The 21,518-nt window shown below is 38.9% G+C and overlaps 1 protein-coding gene across 4 annotated transcripts in view; it reads left to right on the top strand.

Moving 5' to 3' along the window:
• IQSEC3 (IQ motif and Sec7 domain ArfGEF 3) overlaps nucleotides 1–21,518 on the top strand; it is a 167,757-nt gene that overhangs the window by 112,119 nt on the left and 34,120 nt on the right. For all 4 annotated transcript variants that reach the window (XM_043966971.1, XM_043966974.1, XM_043966976.1 and 1 more), the window contains exon 5: nucleotides 3,239–3,400. In XM_043966971.1, the coding sequence (XP_043822906.1) occupies nucleotides 3,239–3,400 (162 nt within the window). The remainder of the gene's footprint in view (nucleotides 1–3,238; nucleotides 3,401–21,518) is intronic.

Genomic DNA, 21,518 nt, shown 5'->3' on the forward strand with positions numbered 1-21,518 from the left:
ACCAGGTGGGAGGAATAAGCAAACAGACCAATTTGGGTGGATCGTAGAGGGAAAGTAGGAAAGGATCAGGTTATGAAGGGCTTTAAATGCCAAAGAAAGGATTTTGTATTTTATCCTGGAAGTTGTGGTGAGTCCCTGTAGTTTGTTGGGGAGGCCCGGCCATTCCTAATCTGACAAAATCTTTTGTTTGTGCTCCACTTAAAAACAAAACAAAAGAAAACAAAAACTTACCCTTCTTTCATAGAAACACACAACTGTGGCCAGAGATCTCCTTCTCTTCCAGACCATATCAGACACCTGTGATAATGCTGGGCCCAGCCTCACACACATTTCTCTTCTCTTTGCTCTCATACACAGAATGATAGAAGCCTGGTTTTGAACTACTTTCTTACAGGACCTCAGTTTCCTCATCCATATGAAGAGATTGAAGTAGGTCTTAAAGGCATAGATGGTAGAAGTCAAAGTTGCCAAGGTAGATGACTATTTCCTTCCTCCTCCTTCCTTATTTTCCCTGCTGAGCTGCCTTCTCTCTCTCCCAAACTACCTTCCCTCCCAGTTTCCCCTTATTAATAGAAGGTCTAGGAGTAGTTGAAGTGAGCAGGAGAGATAGAAGCTGAGAGAGGAGGAAGGGACTCTGGTCAGAAGTGCTGAGGAAGAAGAGGGAGATCCTTTTAGAAACCTACCACATTTCTGGAATGTTACACAGGTTTTCCCATTGCATTGTGGGAAGATAGGTAAGGAGATGATTCATATGTTTGGTTTCAAAGGGACTTAGCAAGAGGTGGTAACCCCATCCCTAGCTCTTTCCCTACTCTCTTTCTCGGCATTGTTACAAACATTTTGTTTTTGTTTTTGTCTTTGCAGGGCAATGAGGGTTAAGTGACTTGCCCAGGATCACACAGCTAGTAAGGTGTCAAGTGTTTGAGGCCGGATTTGAATCCAGGGCCAGTGCTCTATCCACTGTGCCACCTAACTGCCCCCCCCTTTTACAAACATTTTGTAATAAAAATGCATGGTCAAGCAAAACCAATTCCCAATCTAACTATGTCTGAAAAGATATCGCATTCTACAATTTGAGTCCATCATTTCTATCTAGAGGTGGGTAGCATGCTCCACTGAATCACACTGGGATTCAGACTCAAGAAGTCTCATGCCTGGCCCTAGCCTCTGGGCTCCACTTCATTGCCTCTCTTAGGGGAGTTGGAATCCCCTTTCCTCAATTCCCACTCAAGCATATCAGTTTGACTGAAAGGGAAATGTATCTCAAGGGGAGGTTTCTTGGTGGGAGGGATCCTGATTGAGGAGTTGGGTGGGAGAGGGAGGAGAGGTATGGGAAAGCATGTTTTCTCTGAGATAGTAAAACAAGAGGAAGAAGCTAGTAGTAGTCAGAGATAATTGGAGTAATATTTCAGTAGGGTTTGTTTGTAGTAACCAGAAGGGGACCCTAGTTGTGAATGCGGAAGGGTTGGGGGGTCACCAGGGCCAGAAGAATTTCATCTTAGAGTAACAAAAGAAGTGGCTGATAGGATTTTTGAACTGGGATCACAAGCACTAAAGAACAGGAAATGGGCCACTGCAGAAGAGCGATGGATAAAGCACCGGCCCTGGATTCAGGAGGACCTGAGTTCAAATCTAGCCTCAGACACTTGACACTTACTAGCTTTGTGACCCTGGGCAAGTCACTTAACCCTCATTGCCCCACCAAAAATAAATAAATAAATGAATGAATAAATAAATAAATAAATAAATAAAAGGGGAGGGGGTGTAAGCAAGTGGAATCTATAAAATACAAGCTAATGAGCTTAACTTTAATTCCCTAAAAAATCTTGAATATATTCTTATACGGATGTCAGGGAGCATCCAGAATAAGAAGTAGTGATCATGAAGAACCAGCATGACTTCATCAAGAACACATCATGAATCACCATGCATTTATTAACCACCCACTATATACAAGGCAAGGTATTAATTACTAGCATGCTAAATCCTATCACGCTAACCTCATTTCCTTTTTTAGACAAGGTTGCTGGGCTTGTTCCTTTCTAACTCTTAAATTCTGTGATTCTGGGTATAGATTAAGGAAATACCATAGATTGTCACTTACCTTGAATTTAGCAAAACTTTTGAAGTAATCTCTGATGCTATTTTTGTGGACGAGATGGAGAAATGAGGACAAGAGTGTGCTGGAGCCAGCTGGAACTAGCTTTCAAGAGATGAGTATTAAAATTTCAGTTTGAACTTTAATATCTTGGAAATTGGCAAATGCTACTACATATTAGGGCTTGATTTACTGTTTTATTGATTGTCTAGATTTTAAAAAGTAATGGAGAAAATGTTAACAATGTACATTACATTTTAAAGTATGTCAGGAGCACTTTTTTCTGGAGAGCTGGTTGTTAAACATTTACTAGTATACCCCTGGATGTAGGCCAGACAATAGTATAGTTTCTATGTCAACTTGAAAGAAGGTCTCTGGCATAGTACCTTAGGGACCTGTCTTTGACATTGTGCTATTTAATATTGTTGTCAATTACTTGAATAAAGTCTGTACATTAATGGCAGGTTTATCGGATTTGCAGGTGACATGAAGCTAAAATGGATAGCTAACACATCAAATGTCCATCAGGTTCCAAAAATAATTTTACAGGTTAGAACATTGGGTCATATCTAATATATTAAGTTTAGTGGAGATAAATATAAAGTCTGATACTTGGCTCCAAAATATACATTTGACGAGTACAAGTTGGGGGAGGTATAGATAGACAACAATTGGTCTGAAGAGATGTGTAGAGGGTCTTATGTACAGTAACTTCAATATACACACAAGCAACAGTATGTTATGGTAGTCACAAAAGCTAATGTGATCATAAGCTACATTTAGAGAATTTGGGATTAGAGGAGATTCTTATTTAGAAAAGAGTTGAGGGAGCAGCTAGGTGGCGCAGTGGATTCAGGAGGACCTGAGTTCAAATCCAGCCTCAGACACTTGACACTTAACTAGCTGTGTGACCCTGGGCAAGTCATTTAACCCTCAGTGCCCTGCCCCCCCCCCCCAAAATAGATGTACATAGAAAAGAGTTGAACAAAAGATCCTCTGAGATCTTTTCTGTCTTCTGAGATTCTGTATTTTTGAGATCAGAGAGGAGTGAGCTCATAGGGTTTGGAAAGGATCAAAGATAGGTAGAGAAGTGGTAGCACTCCAGCTTACTCTTCCCCTGATTCCCTTCTCTATTTCCAGAAACCCGGACAAGGGCATCCAGTTCCTGATCTCCCGAGGCTTCATCCCTGACACTCCCATTGGTGTGGCTCATTTCCTCCTGCAGCGAAAGGGACTTAGCAGACAAATGATTGGAGAATTCCTGGGAAACAGTAAGAAGCAGTTCAACCGGGATGTGCTGGAGTAAGTGACCCTACCCCTCATTAGATAGCTCAGCATCTCTGTTGCTGCTCTCCTCTGTTCTCCTCAGTCACCTCCTTCTCCTTGTTCCCTTCCTCTCCCTGGTACTTTCTCTTTCTCCCTTTCCACAGACTGATGCAGTGGAAACAGTGGGGAATTTGGAGTCCAAGTATCTGTTCTATAATTCTAGTTTTGCTATAAAAGACCTGCGTGACTTTGATTAAGACCCTTAAACTCTCTGGGCCTCAGTTTCCCCATCTGTGATATGAGGGAGTTAGACTGGATTCAGTTTATGATCCTATGATCTTCATAAAACTGAGGTCAAGCATGGGAATATCTCACCACTACTATGTCAAGAAAGAAGCTATAGGCAGACAATCCAGAACAGGAATCTTGGAGCTTTTTTCTATTTTTTTTTAACCTCCCTAAAGCCCAGTTCCAAGGATACTTAGCCTCGGGCAACTCTGTCATTCAATTTCTCTTTGTGTAAAGTGGAGAGAATAATAAATACCCTGCTCAACCAACCCCTAAGGATAAAATGATAGGATCATAGACTTAGAGTTGAAGGGCATCAAGGTTTTCACCTCTGACATGATACAAAAAAGGGAGGCTGAATAATACAGTGGGAAGAGTTAGGAGGGCTGGCTTCACTTTGTGTGCTGTAGGCAAGTCTCTCCCGCCTTTCTTGGTCTAGGTTTTCTTATGTGTAAAAAGCAAGCCGGTAAGACCAAAAGATATCTAAGCTCCCTTTTGACTCTTGATCTCTTGGACACATGGGAAAGGACTTTGGAAGGGAACAGGGATTTTTACATGCAAAGGTTTCTTATAAACAGTTTTCAATTCTTCATGAGTAGATTCTTGAATCCCTGCCTTCCAGATACCCTTTGGCTTACCATCAGTCAGTTTTGAGTCAGAACATACAAACTGATTTTTATGTCATCGAAAGCAAAGCATCATGGAGAAAAATGAGGACTAGATGACCTGTAAAGGCCTTTCTAGCTCCAATCCAGTGGTGTTAAATCTTCCACCAACAAAAAAGCATCATGAAACACATTCCAAAGCCAAATTTAAAAATAATAATAATGGAGTTTAGAACACTGTGATGATTACCACACACTTTCCCTTTACGGTGGACTGCAGTGGAAGAAAGATTGGAAGAATGGAGATGTAGTAAATATTTGTCTTAGAAGCTAATCTGAGACAGCAAGATTGGAAGTCCATAACTGCCCTTAGTGAATAAGCTGAGGAGAGCTGAGGTATTAGGAGCCATCTCAGGGAAGAGAAAGGGTTAAGGGAAGGAGAATAGGTAGAAGTCTGTCCATAGAACTCCTTCTCAGTTCTCCCAAATTATGTCTGATTTCGGCTCTTTGCCCTTCAGGCTCTTTCTTCTCTAGCCAGGAGTTAGCAGAACCATTTTCCTAATGGTCTTTGGGAGAATTCATTCCTTTTATATTCTCATCATACCCTGCCTGGTACATCTTTTTAGGTTTCCATTTCTCTACCTGGCATCTATCTCTGTTGAAGTGTCCTAAGATGCTTTATCCATAAAGCACTGAGTGTATTGGGAAATACCAGACAGAGAAGTATCATGTGTTTCTTTTTTGTCTCTCCTTTCTTCTCCTCCCATTAATTTTCTTTTTCTTCAGTCCATGGTATTTATTGAAAGCTTTCACTGTGTGGAGCTCTATAGAAATTGCTATGGGGACATTAAAAAAGGCATTAAATGATTACAAACTTTCTCTTTCTCCCCTTCTATTCTATTAACCTTCCATTTCCCTCTTCTTTTCTGTCTTTTTCCTTTTTTCTGTTTTTCTCTCCTTGCATTTTCCTGGGGGGGTGGGGACCCAAGAGGAATGAGTAATAAAGTGTATCTATTTTCAAACTTTTTCCTTTTTTTCTACCCCTAATATGCTGTCTTTGTGGTATCTTTATCTCTTTCTGTGCCATCTACCCATGCCTTTGACAGTTATACTTCCCTTCTCATTTCTTTATCTATTTAACATGTTCTCACTCCCACCCTCCTTGCCCTACTATGTTACTCAGACTGTCTGTCTTTCTTGGGTTTTTTTGGTTTTTGATATGTGTATATTCTTAAGTAGATACCAAGCGACTCAGATCCTACTTTTCTAACATGCCCATTACATACTGATTTGGTATTTGGGGGAACACATGTTTGGGTTTTTAATGTTTTCCCCTCTAGCCTTAATCCTACTGAGTAGCATAATGAAAACTAATTGCCTCCCTGGGAGACTGTATGGGCTAGAGACTCAGACAGACAAGAAGCTAACTCCACCTCAGCTGAAGAATTCTTTTGGGGAAGGTAGACTGTTGTAGCACCCTTGGCTCAGGACCAGCCAGAGAACCAGAAAAGTTGGGGGGAGGAGAGTAAAATGCCTGCATCAGAGCCCCTCTTTTAGAAGAACCCTCATATCTCAAAGAGGTTGTGCAGTATACAGGGAAGAGTACTGGGTTTTGGGGAAACCCAGATTCTCAATAGGGCTTTGTTACTTCACAAAATCACAGAATTTCAGAGTTAGAAGGTTTATCTTCTGCAATCTAGCCCTGAACAGGAATCCCCTGGAAATATCTCTGATGGAAGAAATCCAGCTCCTCCTTAACCCCATTATTCCAGTCATCCTTCATAGCCTGCTGAATAAACCTCCCGGGGTATCTTGTAAGCATCTCAGACTCAACATATACAAAACAGACTCAGCTTCTTTCCTTAAGTTGCCTTACCCCCCAGATTTTCCTGTTTCTGCTGAGGGCACCATCATCCTCCCAGTGACCCAGGCTAATAACCCTGGAGTCATCCTTAATACTTGCCTTTCGTTCACCCAGATGCATCGCCCAGATTTATAAACTCTACCTCTACAGTATTTTTCATCAATCCCCTCCTCTCTACTTACAAGACCAGGAAAAGTTCAGACCCTCATCTCCTCCTATCAAGTTGTGGGCCATGGCCAGTCATCTTAACTTTTGTTCTGCCACCAGACTTCAATGACAATTCAGTTGTTTTCAGTTGAATACAACTTTTCATGATCCCACTTGAAGTTTTCTTGGCAAAGATCTAAGACCAGATTTGAATTCAGGAAGATAAGTCTTCCTTACTCTAGGTCTGGCACTCTATCCATTGCACTACCTCATTGCCCTTTTATCAAAGCTACCATAATACCTTCACAAGTAGCTTTCTAGTTCTCAGTTTCTCTGTTCCCCAATCTATCTTCCATGTGGTGTCAAAATTATCTTTCTAAAATACAAATCTAACTATTTGCTGCCCTCTTCAAGAATCTAAAGTGCCTCTAGAATAAAACATAAACTACTTATCTTGGAGTTTAAGACTTTCTTCAATCTGGCTCCCACCTATCTTTCTAGACTTATTTCATGTTATTTTCCCCTCATAACCTCTAGGGTCCAGCCACACTGGATGAAAACTTTGCATTTGGATTCAGAAGATCTTGATTCAAATATTGACCTTGCCATTTACTACCTATGTGACCTTGGGCAAGTCACTCTGATTCCCAATTTCCCTATCTTTAAAATAAGGGGTTTTCAAGAGAAGATTGTGCATAGAGACAGCAATATTGTTTGATGAAGAACTGTGAAAAACTTAACTATTCTCAACAATACAATGATCCAAGACAATCCCAAAGGACTATCGATGAAACCACCTCCAAAGAAAGAACTGATATTGATGGAACACATACTGAAGCATGCTATTTTTCACTTTCTTTCATTTTCTCTTTTATTCAAGTTTTCATATACAAAATGACTAATATGGCAATGTTTTACATAATTGCATGTATATGACCTATATCTGCTTGCTGCCTCTGGGGAGGAGGAGGGGAGGGAAGGAGGGATAAAAATTGGAAACCAAAACTATAAATAAAAATGTTTATCACTTAAAAATTTTTTTAAAAAATAAGAGTTTTGACTAGGAACTGTAATGTTTCTACTTCCTGAAAGTCATCTTCCTGAGTTCAAATCTGGCTTCAGACATTTACTAGCTATGTGACAAGTCACTTCACCCTGTTTGGCTCAGTTTCCTCATCTGTAAAATGAGCTGATGAAGGAAATGGCAAACTACTCCAGTATCGTTCCCAAGAAAACCCCAAATGGGGAAATGAAGAGCCAAATATGACTGAAATGACTCAACAACAAGGAATGGGTTTTTTTTAAAGCTTTAAATCTATGATCCTATGCTCTCTATTGATGGAGACTCACTTCTTTCCAAGGCAGTCCATTCCACTTATAGATGACTTTGATTATTAGGAAAACTCTCTTCACGTCAAGATTAAGTCTTTCTACAACTGCAACTTCTTGGTCCTTGCTTTGTCCTCTACTGCCAAACAGAGTGGATCTCATTTCTCTTATACCTGCCAGTTCTTCAGATATTTTAAGACAATCATCATGTCCCTGATAAGACTTCTTTCCTTTAAATGAAATCTCCTCAGTTCCTTCAACTTACCTTCATAAGACAACAGTTTTGAGGATCTTCACCATCTTGGTTACTTCCTTGTAGACATTCTGCACCTTGCCAACATCCTCCTTATAAGGGGAGAGCCCAGAAGTGAACAAAACAGCTCTGATATATATGGCCAGACTAGCACATGGAATAATAATGCTATGATCCTTCATTTTGGACTCTAGTTTTCTCTTAATGCATTAGATTTGGGGACTTCCATATTGCACTGTCAGTTTACACTGAGCTTGCAGTCTATTAAAATCCTAAGGTCTTTTTTAGATGAATTACTACATAGCTACATTTCCCCCATCTTGTACTTGTGCAGCTGGTTTTGGTTTGTTTGTTAGTTATCCCAAGTATAGGATTTTTCATTTCTCTCTATAAAATTACATCTTATTGGATGTCATTCATTCTATTCTGTTCAGATGTTTTTTGGATCCTGATTGGCATCCAATGTGTTCATTATCCTTTCTTGCTTTGGGTCATATGTAGGTAGATTTGATATGAAATATCCTTTATGTCTTTGTTTACATTGCTGACTGAATTGATGAGCAACAGACCCCTGAGATACTCCATTAGTGACTCCAAGTTGACATTGAATGTTATTTTTTTTTTTTGACATTGAATGTTTAGTGACTAACCTTTGGGCCTAGTTAATCAGGCACCATCAAAACCATCTAAATTTACAACCATCTAGGCCAGAGGTATCAAACACCACCCCCCAAGCCCTCCAAGACCACATGGTCCACAATACTCCAGAAAGCTACTGGAATCAGATTAAAATGTAATCAGGAAATATTTAACAAAAATGAATAAGACAGGGGGCAGCTAGGTGGCGCAGTGGATAAACCACTGGCCCTGGATTCAGGAGGACATGAGTTCAAATACAGCCTCAGACACTTGACGCTGTAAAAAATTATATTAACTGGGTCTTAATCTGTGAACTTTTAATTTAATATGGGAAGAGCCAATTGGGAGGCTCCCCCTCCCCCACTGCCTCCCAGACTGATAAGAAAAAAGATTAAAAAACCTCTTTAAAATTTAAGAAAAAGCCCTTTTTTAAAAAAATTAAACACAAAACAGGGTTTATTTAGGTGAATAAACTTAGAGATAAGGATAACAAAAAGTAAAATATATGACCTGACTGCATTTTAACTTTCTCTCCTGTACATCTCTCGCCTATGGGTGTGGCTTGCCACTGCTGCCTGCACTTCTACCCCCGAGCCACATCTCTCTACAATCGCTGGCCTTGCACTCACCGCTGCTCCCCTCTTAGCTGAAAGCTGCCCTCATTCAACTCACTGGAAACCCCTTCTTTTCTCATCAGCAGCCTCTTTCCTTCTCAGCTCCCCTGCAACTGCCACTCCTCCCTTCTCAGTGTCTCTACCCCCCAGGCTATATGTCCCCTCTCTCCCCTCAGACCTCCAGCTGGGCCACAAGCACCAAGCTAATTCGCTGGCACCCCCAGGGCAGGTGTCCAAGGCCCGCAAGGGCACAAAGCCCCCTGTGCAAGGCATGCTGAAGCCTGGGCACTGGGCAGAGGAAGCTGGGGCATTCCTGAGGCCCTTCTACACCCAGCTGAATGGGGCAAGGGCTGGGCTTATGTGCCTGGGGCAGTTTCAAGGAGAACAGTCGAACTGGGGGAGGGGCAGCCCATTTGGGGTGCCTGAGGCTAATTTTAGCCCTTTACAACACTAACTATCTGTGTGACCCTGGACAAGTCACTTAACCCTCATTGCACCACCAAAATAAATAAATAAATAAATAAATAAAACATAGTCAATATCACATTTAAAAAACCAAGTCAACATTCAGCCTGAAGGGATTCTTATGTAAGGATTAGTGGCCCCTGTTTCTATTTGAGTTTGACTCCACTGATCTGGACCATAGCTTTCCATCTTGTATACAAAGATAATTCAAAATAATCTGTCAAGTGCTTTGCAAAGTATACAAAAACTACATCTTCAGCTATATCCTTGTAAACTATATATATATATATATATATATATGTATATATATATATATGCGCATACACATAGCTAATCTATATCATCAACTATATACTTCTAGAAACAGCATCAAAATAGAAAGTGGAATTTGTTTAACACGTTCTGTTTTTAATGAAGCCAAGATAGGCAGCACAATCATTCCTAATGGCCACTGACCATTTTTCTAATATATATCTAAGAATTTCACCAGGAACTGGAATCAAGTTTTCTGGCCTATAGGCTGCAGATTCTTTCCCTTTTTGAAAATTGTGACAACATTGTACCTCTTTCAAAGATCAGTGACAGAAGCTAAGCAATCACATCTTGCAGTGACCATGAAGAAATCATTTCACATTTGTAGATCCTAGTTTCCTCATCTGTTAAATGAAAGGGTTGTAGTAAATAATTTCTAAGTTTCTTTCTTGCTCCTAGAATCTATGAATCTTTCATTCATTCACTTAAATGTATTGTAGCACTCCTCCCACTGCCCAGAAAGTTTTCCCCAGACATTTGGGGAGCACCATCCATCTATACTTGGATGAGACCAGGGATATCAAGTATATTCAAATCTTGTTACCCTGCCAAAAAACACTTCTGTGGCCAGTTATCACATTTTCAAACCTGTTGGATTTTTTTTTTTTTTTTTTTTTTTTGCGGAGCAATTGGGGTTAAGTGACTTGCCCAGGGTCACACAGCTAGTGTTAAGTGTCTGAGGCCAGATTTGAACTCAGGTACTTCTGAATCCAGGGCCGGTGCTCTATCCACTGTACCACCTAGCTGCCCCTCAAACCTGTTGGATTTTAAGGGTAAGATGACTATGATGTAGGTATCAAGCAAAGAGGGAGAAGGGCCCAGTGGGGTGAATGGTGATGGAATCCTTCCCAGATTGGTAGTGATCCTTTGCTCCTCAGATCTCAACCAACACTTTCTCTGGCACTCTCTAATGCACATGGTTTTGTGGCATAGATCACTGGACTTGAAGTCTGCATGACCTCGGTTTAAATCCCCCCTCAAATGAATACTAGCTCTGTGACCTTTGGGGAAGTCATTTAATTTCAGTCTTCTGTTTCCTCAACTGTGAAATGAGGAGGTTGGACTCAAAAATCTCTAAGGTCCCTTCTAACTCTAGATCTTCAATGTGTATTATATATAGTAGTATTTTTTGTATGTGTCTTATCCTCAAACTAGATTGTTACCACCCAGAGGGCAGGGACTATGTCATATGCTATTGGTGATGAGTCATTCCAGTTATATTTGGAGTTTTCTTGACAAGGGTGCTAAAATGGTTTTGGCATTTCCTTTTCCAGCCCATTTTATAAATGAGGAACTGAGGCAGACAGGGATAAGGGACTTGCACACAGTTCGGAAGTGTGTGAGGTCAGATTTGAACTCATAAGATGAGTCTTCCTGATTCCAAACCCAGTGCTCTATCCACTGCACCACCTAGCTGCCCAACTGTGTCATATATCAACTTTTTATCTTCTCCATCATGTAGTAGAGTGCTTTGCATAAGGTAGCTGTTTCATAAATTATTTAATAAATAATTCCACTGAATCAAATTGAAAGGGAGAAAGTTCCTGAGCACTCTTAGGCAGTCCTATACAATTCCTACAAGGGAACCCCCTCCTCACCATTTAGAGACTGACAATAGTAGCCTGGTGACCACTTATTGAGGTGTCCCTATGGTTTGATAGCTGTGGCCTGCTACAAGGTAGAGGCATGAAAAGGCCGGAACCAAGTCTGTGGGAGTCTTTTCATATACAAATAGCTACTTAATGAATACTTGTTGATGATGATGAAGATACCTAACAAAGGGATAAGAAGGTGGTGGGAAGCTTGTTGAGCTGAAAATCAGAACACCTGGGTTCTCTACCCCACACCTGCCACACTTGGCTGCCACAGAATCTTCCAAGATCAGACTTCCTTCCCCCTCCCCACAGTCCTTCCCCTTGACAACAGCTGTTCCTCCCAGGTCTTGTTTTCCTCTCTCCAGAAGGATTCATTGGGATTCCACTCGCCTTCCCCTCCCCTGCCTGATGACATTCAGTGAGCCGTATCCACTTTCTGCAAAGCCTTTTCCCAAATAAAAGGAAATAAATCATCCCAGGAGACAGCCACCAGGCCACCAACATAATCTTTTAAAAACCATTCCTGAATAGGACTGATAGGAGATAAACTGGCAGGGAGAGGCTGTTGGGTTTTTTATGTGTAAACAGAAACCTCACTCCTCCCTCTCCCTCTCCCCCTTTTTTTAGAGCACTCTTTCCCAAAAGGGGACATTAGTCTCTGAAACCATAGAGGACACAGGCCCTGGCTTCTTCACCAACCCTCCTGACAACTAAAATGATTGTCAGTATCAGAGGATTAAGAGCTGGATTTTACAGATGATGAAACAGCCTACAGAGGTGAAAATTTGTCACCCATCAGATCCAAGCTGGCTAATGGCAGATCTGGAATCTGAACCCAGAACTTCTGACTTTTAATCTAGAGCTCTTTCCCCTATACCACATATATTCTTAGCTTCATTATCATCTCTCCTCTCTATTCAAAAGGTCAAATGAAGAGTAGACTTTAGTAAGAAGGGAGGGGGATGTTGTGAAGCCCACACAGATTTCTTTTGATCTCTTGCATTAACATCTGGAGGGATTTTTACCAAGGGAAAACCAGTGATCGAAATTCCTGTGAAAGTATACAACAAGTGTATCGTCACCTACGATACTAGCCATGGAAAATTCCCATATGGGAGGAAACACTGAATTTGACGTCAGAGGACATGGGCTCAAGCCCCAACTCTGTTACCTGGGTCACCTTGGGGAGCCTACATTTACTCATCTGCTAAATAGACTCAGTGATCCCCCAAATCCTTTCCAGCTTTAAAATTATGATCTTATGATCCCACCATTCTCCCTGCTCCCCCCCCCCCCAAGTTTCAGAGGAATGAATCTTTGTGCTTCTCAGCTCTCATTCAGGGAATTATTCCTGCACTGGCAGCAAAGGCTTAAGAAAGGGTTCATTATGTACTTCCTGAAAAAAGCCCTTGGGCTGTTCTGATCTTCCATCTTGATCCTAGGGAGGAAAAATGGGGACAGCTAGGGTGGAGGTGAACGGGCTAGATTAGATAGGCATTGTTGTTATTGTTGTTGTTGTGTATGTATTAGCTCTTACTTAGAAACATAGAGCTAGGAAATTTGGCTCTGCTCTATTTCCCATCTGAAATTTTCGGTTCAGTACATTTGAAGGCCAGCCGTTGGAGGGAGCTTCTAGGCCTCTCTGAACATTCCCTCTCCAATCTGTGTTATTTTTTTATGTCCAAATTATATACGCATGGAGGATAACTATCATTTTCCTGAAAATGCGTCAAAGGACAGCTTCTTGTCTTGATGAACTGACACAGGAATGTACCCTGTCGGTTTCATTCCCCACCCCCATGCCCAAAGTTGCCCAATGTCTCCTTTGTAAAGTACAATGACACATTATTTCGAGTGTGAAGTTTCCATCACATTTCACTATTTCATTTCCATGGAAATGTGTTGACCAGAGTGTAACAGATTTGTTCTTCTTTGGGGACTTTCTTAGCTGAAGACGGGCTATCTGTCAAGCCTAAGATGATGGAAAATTCTAGTCTTTTCATTGAAAGAAAAAAAATATTTTGTGTATGTCCTGTTTTATTTGCCATACGGAGAGTCATAGTTTATTTTAGAGGAATTTACGTGCCAAATGAGTTGGATAATGAAAATTCATAGGATCATAGATATAGAGCTGGAGAAGATGGCAGGGGCCAACGAGTTCAACCCCCTCATTGTGTAGATGAGGTAACTGAAGCCTGGGGAAGTGAAATGACTTGTCCAAAATCACATAGGCAGTCAATGGGAGAGGTAAAATTAGAATGGGCAATCAGATGTTGTAGAAAGGATGAGGACTAATAAAGCTAATTGGATCTGGCAATTAGGAAGTAATTGATGACCTTTGAGAGAATTTCAGTTGAATGATAGGATCAGAAACCATATTATAAAGTGTTGGGGAGAGGGTATGTGGTAAGGAAATAGTCATCAAATGTAGTCATCTTTTGCAAGATGTTTGGCAGTGATGAAGAGAGACATAAGATGATGACTAGGTGTGGTACAAGTGCCTATGGAAGACTATTTTAGATCGGAGAGACTCGAACATGTTAATAGGCAGGTGTAAAGGAGCCAGAAAGGTAGCATAAGCGCTGGAGTATGGAGTATGGTTCTGAAAGAATCAAGCAAACATATAGAGAAGGATCAACCTTAGCAAGGAATAGGGATGCCTCTTCCTCTGAGACCATAGCTAATTGGAAGTCAAGGCATAATGGTGCTGAAATGTTTTCAAGGAGTGGAATAGAAGAATTAAGGGCTCTCTTTCAGGGTGGTTTCAATTTTCTCTATTAAAAAGACTAAGTCATCCATGGCTGTAAGTATATGTATGTGGGGGTGAGAGTGGGGGGGGGGAAGCGGTTGGGTTTTGAGTTTTTGGTTTTGAGTAGTTTGTCTGGATCATGAGGTAGGGAATCACTTAAGTAAGGCTTTTACATAAGCTTTCAGTTTTTCTTCCAAGGTAACTAGAGGTAACTTCAGAAAGTGGGCAAGCCATTCTGGAATCTGAAATTATACGCCCAAATTCCCTTCCTAGATAACTAGAGATGGAGCTCAGAAGAAAGATGGAAATATATATTTAGGATTTAGAGATAATAGTTGAGGGCAGCTAGGTGGTACAGTGGATAGGGTGCCATACCTGCAATCAGGAAAATTGATCTTCCTGAGTTCGGATCTCGCCTCAGATACTTACTAGCTGTGTGACCCTGGACAAATCATTGAAGCCTGTTTGCCTCAGTTTCCTCATCTGTCAAATAGGCTGGAGAAAGAAATGGCAAACTACTCCAGTATCTTTGCCAAGAAAACCCCAAATGAGGTCACGAAGAGTCAGACACAACTGAAACAACTGAACAACAAGAAGAATGGTTGAAACTGTGGGAGTGATAAGGCCATATTTTTAAAATATTCATTACTACCACTTGCTACCTCCCCTCCCTTCAACATACCTTTCCCTACATTTAAAAAATATCCCTTGTATCAAATTAACCCATCATGCAAAATAAACACCTAGAATGGCCATGTTTGAAAATATACATCTCACTTTGTATCTCATGCCCATTACCACTCTGCCAGAGATGGGTAGTATTCTTTATTATTGGCCCTTTGGAATCACTATAAATTGTACTAGTTCTCTGCACTCCACTCTGCATCAGTTTATACAAGTCTTCCCATATTTCTCTGAATTCTTTTTTGTAATTTTTTAATAGCTCCTATTTATTGCTTTAATTTCCACTTCATTGGTGGTGAGATCACCTTTTTCCTTTTTTTTTTTTTTTTTTTTTTGCAGGGCAATGGGGGTTAAGTGACTTCCCCAGGGTCACATAGCCAGTAAGTGTCAAGTTTCTGAGGCCAGACTTGAACCCAGGTACTCCTGAATCCAGGGCCGGTGCTCTATCTATCCACTGCGCCGCCTAGCCGCCCCTGTAATTTCTTATGACACAATAACATTATATTCATGTATCACAAATTGTTCAATCCTTCCCAATCGATGGGAACTTTATAGTTCTTTGTTAGCACAAAAGTGCTGCTATAAATATTTTGGTTTTGCAAATATGTCTTTTCCCTTTGTCTTTGATCTCTTAGTCAGTCAGTCAATAAACATTTATTAAGCACTTATCTGTTCCAGGTGCTGTACTAACACTAGGATAAAAAAAAAAAAAAAGCAAAAACTAGGTGGCGCAGTGGATAGAGTACTGGCCCTGGATTCAGGAGGACCTGAGTTCAAACCCAGCCTCAGACACTTGACACTTACTAGCTGTGTGACCCGTAGCAAGTCACTTAACCCCAACTGCCTCACCAAAAAAAAAAAAAAAAATCACTGCCCTTGGGGAGTCTATAATTTAATCTAATTGAAGTATTGCTGGGTCAAATTCACAGTTTGGCAACTTTGGGGATATAATTCCAGATTCCAGAATGGCTTGCCCACTTTCAGAGCTTCATCAATGTATTATTGGGTCTCTTTCCTGACATCCTCTCCAACAACTTTTTTTTCCCCTCACTCCATCAATCTGATGGGTATGTGGTAGAACTTTAGTGTTGTTTTAATTCTCACTTATCTGTTATTTGTAGTCTGGGGCATTTTTTCATATGGTTATTAATATCTTGGATTTCTTCCCTTGAGAACTGTCTGTTAATAATCTTTGACCATTTATTTGTTGAGGAATGGCTCTTAGTCTCTTATGTGTTTGGATCAGTTCCCCATATATCTTGAATATTAAAACTTTATCAAAGAAATTTACTGCAAATATCTCCCCCAGTTGTTTCTCTCCTAATTTTTTAACTTTATCGATTATATTTACCCAGCTTTTCAGTTTTGTATAATCAAAATAAATCATTTTGTCTTCTAAGATCTTTTTTATTCCTTGTTTAGTCAAGAATTCTTCATATATATATATATATATATATATGTATGTACACACACACACACATACATAATCCATTTGGAGTATATTGTGGTATATGATGTGAGATATTGGTCTAAACCTAATTTCTTCTAGAGTGCTTTCCAGTTTTCTCAACAATTTTTATCTTTACCCCAGTAACTAGAGTCCTTGTTTTAACTAAACACTTTGCTACTACTATGTTCATTCATTTTTGTGTCTTGTATACCTAATCTATTCCACTGATCAACCTTTCCATTTTTAATAGTTTTAACAATTACTTCTTTGTAGTTTAAAGATCTGGCATCTTTCCTTCCCACTTAAAAATGCCTCCCTTGAGCTTTTTTGACATTTTTTTCTTCTAGATGAATTTTGATGTTATTTTTCCTACCTCTCTAAAACAATCTTTTGGTGATTTGAGTTTTTAGCATTGAAAAGGTTTAGATTTGTCATTTTTATTATGTTGAGACAGACTAGTTATAAGCTTTAATATTTTTTCAATTATTTAGGTATGTATTTCTATAAAGAGTGTTTGTAATTATATCTATATAATTCCTATCTGTGACTTGATAGACTCTCAAATATTTTATATATTCTAAAATTATTGAATGGAATTTCTCTGTCTCTTCCTGCTGGAGTTTGGTAGTATAAAGAAAAGCTGATGGTTTTTGTGGGCTTATTTTATATTCTACCACTTTGCTGAAATTATTGATTACTTCAATGAATTTGGAGTTAAATCTTTAGGGTTATTTAAATAGACCTTTGCATCATCTGCAAAAATCAATACTTTTGTTTCCTCTTTGCCTATATTTATTCCTGCCATTTTTCTTATTAGTGCTATAGCTATCATTCCTAGAATAATGTCAAATAATAAATATAATAGACATTCTTGGTTTTTTGCCTGATCCTATTGGAAAGCCCTCCAACATTTCTCTAGTACATATAATGTTGTCTCTAGGTTTTAAAAAGCTCCTGTTTACCATATAAAAGGACATTCTGTTTATTCCTTTGCTTTTTAATATTTTAAGAAATGTATATTGCAATTTTCCAAAGACTTTTTCCATGTCTATTAATATGATCATGTGATTTAAAAAAAAACACCTTTTGTTGTTTTTATTATGGTCTGTTATTTTTATAGCTTTCCTTATATAGGACCAGCTCTATATTCTTGGTATAAATCCTTCCTGGTTATAATGCTAACTGTTCTTTTAATATGTGGCTGTAGCCCCTTTTCTAATATTTTATTGAATATTTTACACTAATATTCATTAGGGATATTTGGCCTATGGTTTATTTTTTCTGGTTTGTCTTTTTTTAGTTAAGGTAACATTCAAGACCATATTTATATCATATAACTATGGATATTAGTATAGAAGAGTTAGGTAGGATACCTTTGTTATTTTTCACATCATTTATATAATATTTGGATTAAATTGTTTTTTGAATATATGATAGAATTCACTTGTAAATCCATCTGGTGATGGGTTGCTGGTTTTTACCTTAAGTAGTTTATTATCTATTTCTATTTCTTTTTCTGAAATTGCATTGTTTATTATTTTTCTATTAACCTGGGCATTTTATATTTTTTGTCAATATTCATCCATTTCATTTAAGTTATTAATTTTTTAGAATAAAATTGGGAAAAATGGTTTCTGATAATTTTTTTTTATTTCTCCTTCATTTGTTGATGATTTCTTCCTATACTTCAATTGAATTTTTCTTTAATTATTTAGAGGCTTTGCCTTTTGGTCCATGTATATTAATTACTGATATTGATTTTGTGGGGACCAATTTTTAATTGGGGAGTGTTAGCTAAGTGGCTCGCCGCAATACTGGGGCAAGGAAGGAGACAGCCTCCCTCAAAACAGAGCAAGATTTATTTAACAAGAAACTTAAAAAAACCACAAACAGGATCAGTAGGATCAAAGGAAAGGAAATAAAATGGGGAAAGGGAAATTATACAACCTGAAAAACACCACCGCCAAGGAATCAGCTGAGAATACACAGCAGCACTCTTGTCGCCTTCCAGCTTCCAGCTAGAATGCCAGAAAAAAGCTTCCTTCCTCCCAGCACACCCCACACAGCCCCTGACCAATTGGCTGGCTGCTCTGACAGTCACATGACTGCCCTCACTAGGCTTCCAATCATTATAATTTTGCCAGGCCCATGTAGGCATCGGTGAGTGGTGATGATGTGAGGTGCCAGCACCATGGCAACGGCTACAACCAGTGGGTAGAGCACTGTGTGGTTTGCGGAGCCTTCGGCCAGTGCATGCCAAGGTTTTTTTCAAATTCTAGCCAAAAGATGGGATCATAAAAACCTCAAATAACAATTAATTCTTTACAATTTGTTATCTATGGTGTCTTTAAGTATAATGTAGTTACCCTGTTTATCTCTTAATTATTTCTTTTTTCATATTGTGACCTTGTTTGATTATTAACCTTACTTTTTTTTAAGTTCACCTGAAGGATAACAGATTTTTGTTCCAACGCCTTCTTTTAACTCTGTGTGATTCTTTATGTTTCAAAGTTATTTCTTATAAACAATAATTGGATTCTACTTTTGTATTCATTTTATCTTTTTCCAAATTAGGGTTGAAATCATCCCATTCACTTTCAGGATGATGACTCTTAATTGTGTATTTCCCTTCATCGTATCCTCTTGTGCTTTTTTTTTGGGGGGGGGTCCTCTTTGCCCCTAGCTCCTCTTTACAAAGAAGAAAATCTTGGTTAAAGAGAAATGTGCTTAATAATAGAGATCTATAATTGAAGTAATGTTTCCACACCACGGCTCCCTCTTCTTTTCCCCATTATCTTACCCCCAATCACAGTTTTTTTATTCCTTTTTTCCTTTCCTTTTAAACCTCCTTTCAGGCTTCTTCTCCTGACATTGAAATTGGCTTTGCTATGATTCATCTCTCACTGATTGAACCATCCCTTTTAAATGATGCATGAATTTTTATCTTTCAAGTGTATTTCTTATAAACAACACAATTGATACATTGTCGACTTCTGGTTTCTTATCCATTCTGCTACCTTCTTCTGTTTAAAGGTTGAGTTTATCCCATTCACATTCATGGTTATAATTATTAATTGTATATTTCCCTTTATCCTATCCACTTAAACTTTTCCTTCTCTTTACCCTTTACCCTTCTCTCTACAAAGAAGAAGTGGTGAATGACGTATGTGTACAACACTAGTGATCTATAATAAAAGTAATTTGCTTTCTTTCAACCGACCTAGCTTCCATTACTGAGGCCCATGGTCACAGATTCTGACCCTTAATTTTTGCTTTTGATCTTCCACTAATAAGTCACCTCATGAAAACATAGTTTTCTTTGGTTATAAAAAGTTCCCCATAGATTTTATCCTCCCTTTGAGACCCCTCTTTCTTTGAACCTGGTCCCACCTGCTTCCCTTTCATATATGATATATTTCTACACCAAATTGTTTATGCATATATGTATATACATATGTATGTTTAAACCTCCTTTATGTGGTTCAGATAAAAGTGAGGCTTACATGAAGCCTGCTCCCTTCCCCCAACCCTTTCCTCTGTATTTGTATAATCTTCTCACATACCCCAACTGTGTGAAATTATAAGTCCTATTGCCTCCTTTCTCACCTCTTCCCCAAGTATATTCCTTTTCCCCTCTTTTTGCCTTATTCTTTCAAAATCATCGAAATTGAACGAACCCATCCCTTAAGCCTTCTGTTTGTCTTATTTAACTCTCTCTATGACCCTTAATGACATTAGGGTTCTGAAGGGAATTTGTTTCTTTTCTCTAAGTTAGAATATAATCACTTTGTCATCATATACAGTAGTCCCTTCTAATTACTTGGATATATTTACCTTCCCAGGTTTATCTTACCTTCTGTTTGCATTTCATAATTTCTTTTCAGCACTGATCTTTTCATCAGGAATGTTTGAAAGGTCTTGGTTTTGTGGAGGCAGCTTGTGATACAATGGATAGAGCACTATCCTATGTCAGGAAGACCTAAGTTCAAATCTGTTCTGACATTTACTAGCTGTGTAATCCCGGGAAAATCACTTAACCTCTGTTTGCCTCAGTTTTCCCAACTGTAAAATGGAGATAATAATAGCACCTCAGTCTGAGAGTTGTTGTGAGGATCAAATGAGATAATATTTGTGAAAAAACACTTAGTACAATGCTTGCACATAGTAGGTGCTATATAAATGTTTATTCCCTTTCTTCCCCCTTTTTAAAAGATCTATTTCATTCATTATTTTACTTTTTAAATTTTCTAATTAAATTTTTTACTTGAAAAACAAGCAGTTATTTTTTCTTCCTCCAACCTTCCTCCCCCACTGGGGAGGAAAAAACTCTTGCAACAAATATGCAGTCAAGGGGGAAAAGTTCTCATTTGGTCACATCCAAGAACATATATTTTATTGTGTACATTTTGTTCATCTCCTTTCCATCAGGAAATGATGAAGACATTATCAATCCTCTGGAATCATAATTAGTCAATGCATTGATCAGAGTTCTTAAGTCTTTCAAGGTTGCTTATCTTTATAATATTGTTGTTTTAGTAGATACTATTCTCCTGCTACCAATCCATTCTCCTGTACAATGTTGTTTTAGTATAAAATTTTCCTCCTGCTTCAGCTCACGTTGACTTACATTGGTTCAAGACTTCTCAGTTTTTTCTAAAACTGTCCCCATCATAATTTCTTATGCTACAATAGTACTTCATAATCACATTCACATACTATAACTTGTTCAGGCATTCCCCTAGTTGATGAGTACCTCCTAATAAGGTTCCGGTGATTTGCCCCTATGAAAAGAGCTGCTAAAATATTTTGCACATGTGGGTGCTTTCTCTCTTTCTTTGATAGTTTTGGGGTTCCCTATCATATTGCACTCAGTTTTGCAAGTTGCTATTCTTGGTTGTAGACCTTTATCTTTCATCTATGAGGATATTGTGTTCCAAGTTCTTCTCTCCTTTATATTGGTAATTGTTGGGTCTTATGTGATCCTGATTGTGATTTTTTGGTGCTTGACCTCTTTCTTTCTGGTGGCTTGCAATGGTTTTTTGTTTCTTTCTTTCTTTTAGAAGCTCTCAATTTTGGTTATGACATTCCTGGGAATATAGGGTTTCTTTTAGGTGATCAATGGATTCCTTATGTTGTCATTTTCCCTCTAGCTCTCATATG

This window comes from Dromiciops gliroides, chromosome 5 (genome assembly GCF_019393635.1).
Source record: "Dromiciops gliroides isolate mDroGli1 chromosome 5, mDroGli1.pri, whole genome shotgun sequence".
NCBI lineage: Eukaryota > Metazoa > Chordata > Mammalia > Microbiotheria > Microbiotheriidae > Dromiciops > Dromiciops gliroides.